General features: G+C 42.8%; 1 protein-coding gene across 1 annotated transcript; it reads left to right on the top strand.

Moving 5' to 3' along the window:
- Positions 1 to 3,312: 3,312 nt before the first annotated feature.
- On the top strand, positions 3,313 to 3,627 carry LOC127796854 (formin-like protein 6). The gene has a single exon (XM_052329260.1). It carries the CDS (start codon positions 3,313 to 3,315, stop codon positions 3,625 to 3,627), a length of 315 nt encoding a protein of 104 aa, XP_052185220.1.
- The last annotated feature ends 658 nt before the right edge of the window (positions 3,628 to 4,285 follow it).

Below are 4,285 nucleotides of genomic sequence, written 5' to 3'. Positions count from 1 at the left end.
CAGTTGGCTAAAAGCCTCTAACAGATGCCATTCACGAAGCCATCAACCCAGCCATAACTGTAAGCATATTCTTACTCAAAGCGTCAGCCACCACATTGGCATACCCAGCGTGATACTGAATGGTGCAATCGTAGTCCTTAAGGAACTCCATCCACCGTCGTTGCCTAAGGTTCAGTTCCTTTTGCGAGAACACATATTTCAAGCTCTTATGGTCCATGAACACTTCAAATGTTTCACCATATAGGTAGTGTATCCATAGCTTTAGATCATATACTATCGCTGCCAGTTCCAAATCGTGTGTCGGGTAGTTTACTTCATGCCTTTTCAACTAACGTGACCCATATGCGATCACTCGACCATGTTGCATTAATATGCAACCCAAACCTATTTTTGAGGCATTTGTATATGTGACATATCCTCCAAGCCCACTTGGCATAGCTAAGACTGGTGTTGAAGTCAGTTTAGCCTTAAGCTCTTGAAAGCCCTTCTCGCATTTGGCAGTCCATTCGTATTTGACTCCCTTCTGCATAAGTTTTGTTAGGAATGCAGCTATCTTTGAAAATCCCTCTATGAATCTTCGATAATAGCCTACCAATCCTAGGAAACTTCGTGCCTCAATCAAATTGGTTGGTTGTTTTCATCCTTGAACAGCCTCAACCTTGGTCGGATCCACCATAATTCCCTCGATTAATATCACATGTCCCAAAAATGTCACTTGGGATAACTAAAACTCGCACATGGAGAATTAGCGTATAACTAGTGCTCCTTCAGGTTTTCCAACACTATCCTCAAGTGTTTCTTATGGTCATTCTCATATGAAGAGTATATTAGTATGTCATTAATAAATACGATCACGAACTTATCTAGATAAGGCCTAAATACCCAGTTCATGAGATCCATAAATACAGCTGGTGCATTGGTAAGAACAAATGCCATTACTAGAACTCAAAATGCCCATATTGAGATCGGAATGTCGTCTTCGGTACATCGTCAGGTTTTACCCTCAGCTAGTAGATTCAGACCTCAAATCAATCTTTAAAAATACCTTTACTCCCAATAGCTAATCAAATAATTTGTCGATTCAAGGGAACGGGTACTTATTTTTCACCGTGACTTTATTCAATTGACAGTAATCGATACACATTCTCAGACTTTCATCTTTTATCTTTACAAATAATACAAGTACGCCCCACGGTGACATACTCAGCCTAATGAATCCTTTATCAGTCAGCTCCTACAACTAGATCTTCAATTATCCCAACTCCACTGGTGCCATACGGTACGATAATATTGATATAGGTCACATTTCAAGCATCAGCTCGATGCAAAATTCGATCTTCCTAGGAGGTGGCAATCCTGGTAGATATTCCGGAAACACGTCCTCGAATTCTCGTACAATCTGCACCTCCTCAACCCTAGGGATCTCTTGATCCACTAATTGAGCACTAGCTAGGTACCCATACACCCCTTTGTTCAATAGTCTGACTGCTTTATATGCCAAAATTATTCTCATTTCCTCGAGATTACTCTATCCCCAAAATTTGACTAGTTCTCCCCCGAATTTTCTTACAATCATCGTTTTCCTTCAACAATCCACGTTAGGATCATATTTGGATAGAAAATCCATTCCTAGAATGAAAACGAAGTCGTTCACATCTAGCAATATTAAATTAGCTTGAAATTCATTATCGCTTATGCCGATCTCACAATCTTCAATAAGCTTCGATGTCTCCATAGTTTTTCCCATAGGAGTTGAGATAATCATCAAATACCCTAAAGGTTTATCTTCCATTCCCAAACTCCCGGCCAAATCATGAGAAATGAATGAATGCGTGGACCTTGAGTATATTAATTGTAACGACCCGCTCCCATTTACAGGCGCCACTGGTAAATAATCGACCGAATTACTCACCCGACGAACCACAACTAAAGGGTTGGACTATGTTTCAATAGGAAACGCCTTATGTGGGAACTAGGCTTCATCCTTCCCTTCACTCTACTCAAGAATCGGTCCCAACTCAAACAAGAAAATTCAGCAGACCGAGACCCAAAACCCGAGTGAGCTTCACCTCTCTTCAGCTCGCCTCATAGTAAGCCAGGGGTGACCCAGGCATAAAGCTAGCATAACAAACACTTTGCTGAGTATTGGGGATTTATGAGAACATACCTCGCTAATCTTTACTCGGTCTGAAACTTGGCTTTAACAACTCAAGCCACATATACAACACACAGACTCATAATCATTTACCATACTATTATGATTACAACAACTAGATACTTCTAATTCTCAATAACGCTTACATACAAGCACATGAATACATATAAGAAAATACATGCGAATTCATATCTACACATCTCGAGCAACGATCTAGTTGCCACAACAACCTCCCGGCGCCATCCCTGCTTGCATCTAGGCTTGCAACATCTACATATGAGGTAAAACCTCATGAGTCATAAAGACTCAGTAAGGGTGCAATGCATGTAAATATGAATGTAACTATGTTTATGTATGCCGAATGCATGCAAATGAGGCTAGGCCCACACATCCTCACAACCTACCAAGGTTTGAGGCATCAACCTATCAGCCCCAACAACACTAGTCCTCCATATGGCCACAGGTCCACTAGATCTCACACCACGCAAGTGTTAACCACTACATGAAAATGCAACATAAAAATATTATCAAACACATTTACCAACTTGTAAGGCCACCTCCACATGGGGCCGTCCCTTACCTGGCTCGAAGCCTCATCTTTGCCTTGGCACGAACTCCAGCCTGAACTTCAAGTTCCTCGAGGATCACTGCCTTCCCGGTCGAACCTAGAAGCAAACACACAAAACCCCAACTCCATTAACATCCGGCATTCAATCAATGCCCTCAACTACGCCGCACATCGCTAAAATCATCCATCAACAAAATTTCAAATAACCCCAACACAGGGTATAATTCAACGAATAATTATTAACTCTCTGAATAAATTAATTCAAAGAAAATAACTCATTTACCTCAATCCATCTGGAGAAGAAAATCGGACAAATGCCCACATCAGCCTTGCCTTCTTGACTGTCATCTTACCCCCAAAATCTCCATTTTTGAGCTTTTGACACACTCCTTGGGTCCCAAAATAATTTTCAGACTTTTCCCCCATTTTTCTGGAATTTTCTGGCATTTTTCCCTTATTTTCTAGAATTTCCTTTATTTTTATTTTTCTTTTTCTTTTTCTTTTCTTTTATATTTTTTTTCTTTTTCTTCTTCACGGCTTCATCTTCTTCCTCGCGCAAGTGACCTGCGCACGCACCATCCCTCGCCGAATGTCGCCGACCACTGCCTTGGCCCGCCCTCCTGTGTCACCAGTGCTCTCGGACCATCCCGCGACCATCGGCAGGCCACCATTGTCGTGGCTGGTTTCCCCTTGCGCGCACGCTGCCTGCTCGCTGAAGCTTCCACGGCCGACGCTCTTGTTGCTCCAGCCACCGCTGGTTTCCTCTATCACCGCTGGTCACCGCGGCCACCACAGGCCGCCTCCACCCGAGCCACCGCTGCCATCGGCTACTCCCCTAGCTCCAGCACCGCGGCCATGGCTACGGCCTTCAGCCGTTGCCGCCTCTGATTGCTGCAACGGCTAGCTCGGGCCGGCCACCATCTCCCTCGATCTCTCTCCCTCGAAATCTCTGAGCCCAGCTCCCTTTCTCTCTCGGCAATGCTCTCTCACTTGGTTCTCGCTCTCTGCATTTCAAAATACAGAGACTAGGAAGCTTCCTTACACACGAGCCCTTTATATATATATATATAATTTACATATAAACCCCACTAATTATCCATAATTTCACTTAAGGAACATTAATTGCACTTGGGGATTCTAATAATTATACTTGGACCCTCCAAGCTTTAATTAATTATCAACACACCACTTAGATTATTGATTTTCCCAAAAAATTAATATCCGACACTTACTCGGGAATATCAATTTCGTCCTTGCGCCTGCACGAACCTTTATTCCACTCGAAAACACTTCAAGGTTACCTTACTCGCAAAACCGAACCACCCTTAGGGTCCTTTCAACTTCCCGGAGGTCCCCTACAACAATTCGGTACTGGCACTCATTCAAGCTTATACAGAATTTATTCCAAAAATTATTCTCAATCGAATTGCTTCCAGCGTCATTATTCTCACCTCGAGATGCTCACCAATCTCATATTCTCTTTCCTGAACATCCCAGTCCTGAGGCACTCCCAGCCGCCAATTCGACGATTTTATTAATTAATTTCTTGAAATTGACCCTTG

Source organism: Diospyros lotus, chromosome 3, assembly GCF_014633365.1.
Source record: "Diospyros lotus cultivar Yz01 chromosome 3, ASM1463336v1, whole genome shotgun sequence".
Lineage (NCBI taxonomy): Eukaryota > Viridiplantae > Streptophyta > Magnoliopsida > Ericales > Ebenaceae > Diospyros > Diospyros lotus.
Note: the sequence above shows the minus strand (reverse complement) of the source record. Positions and strands in the feature narration are given on the sequence as shown.

What these genes read in the sequence shown, in the direction of transcription:
- LOC127796854 (XM_052329260.1), top strand. Translation starts at nt 3,313, where the DNA reads ATGTCGCCGACCACTGCCTTGGCCCGCCCTCCTGTGTCACCAGTGCTC.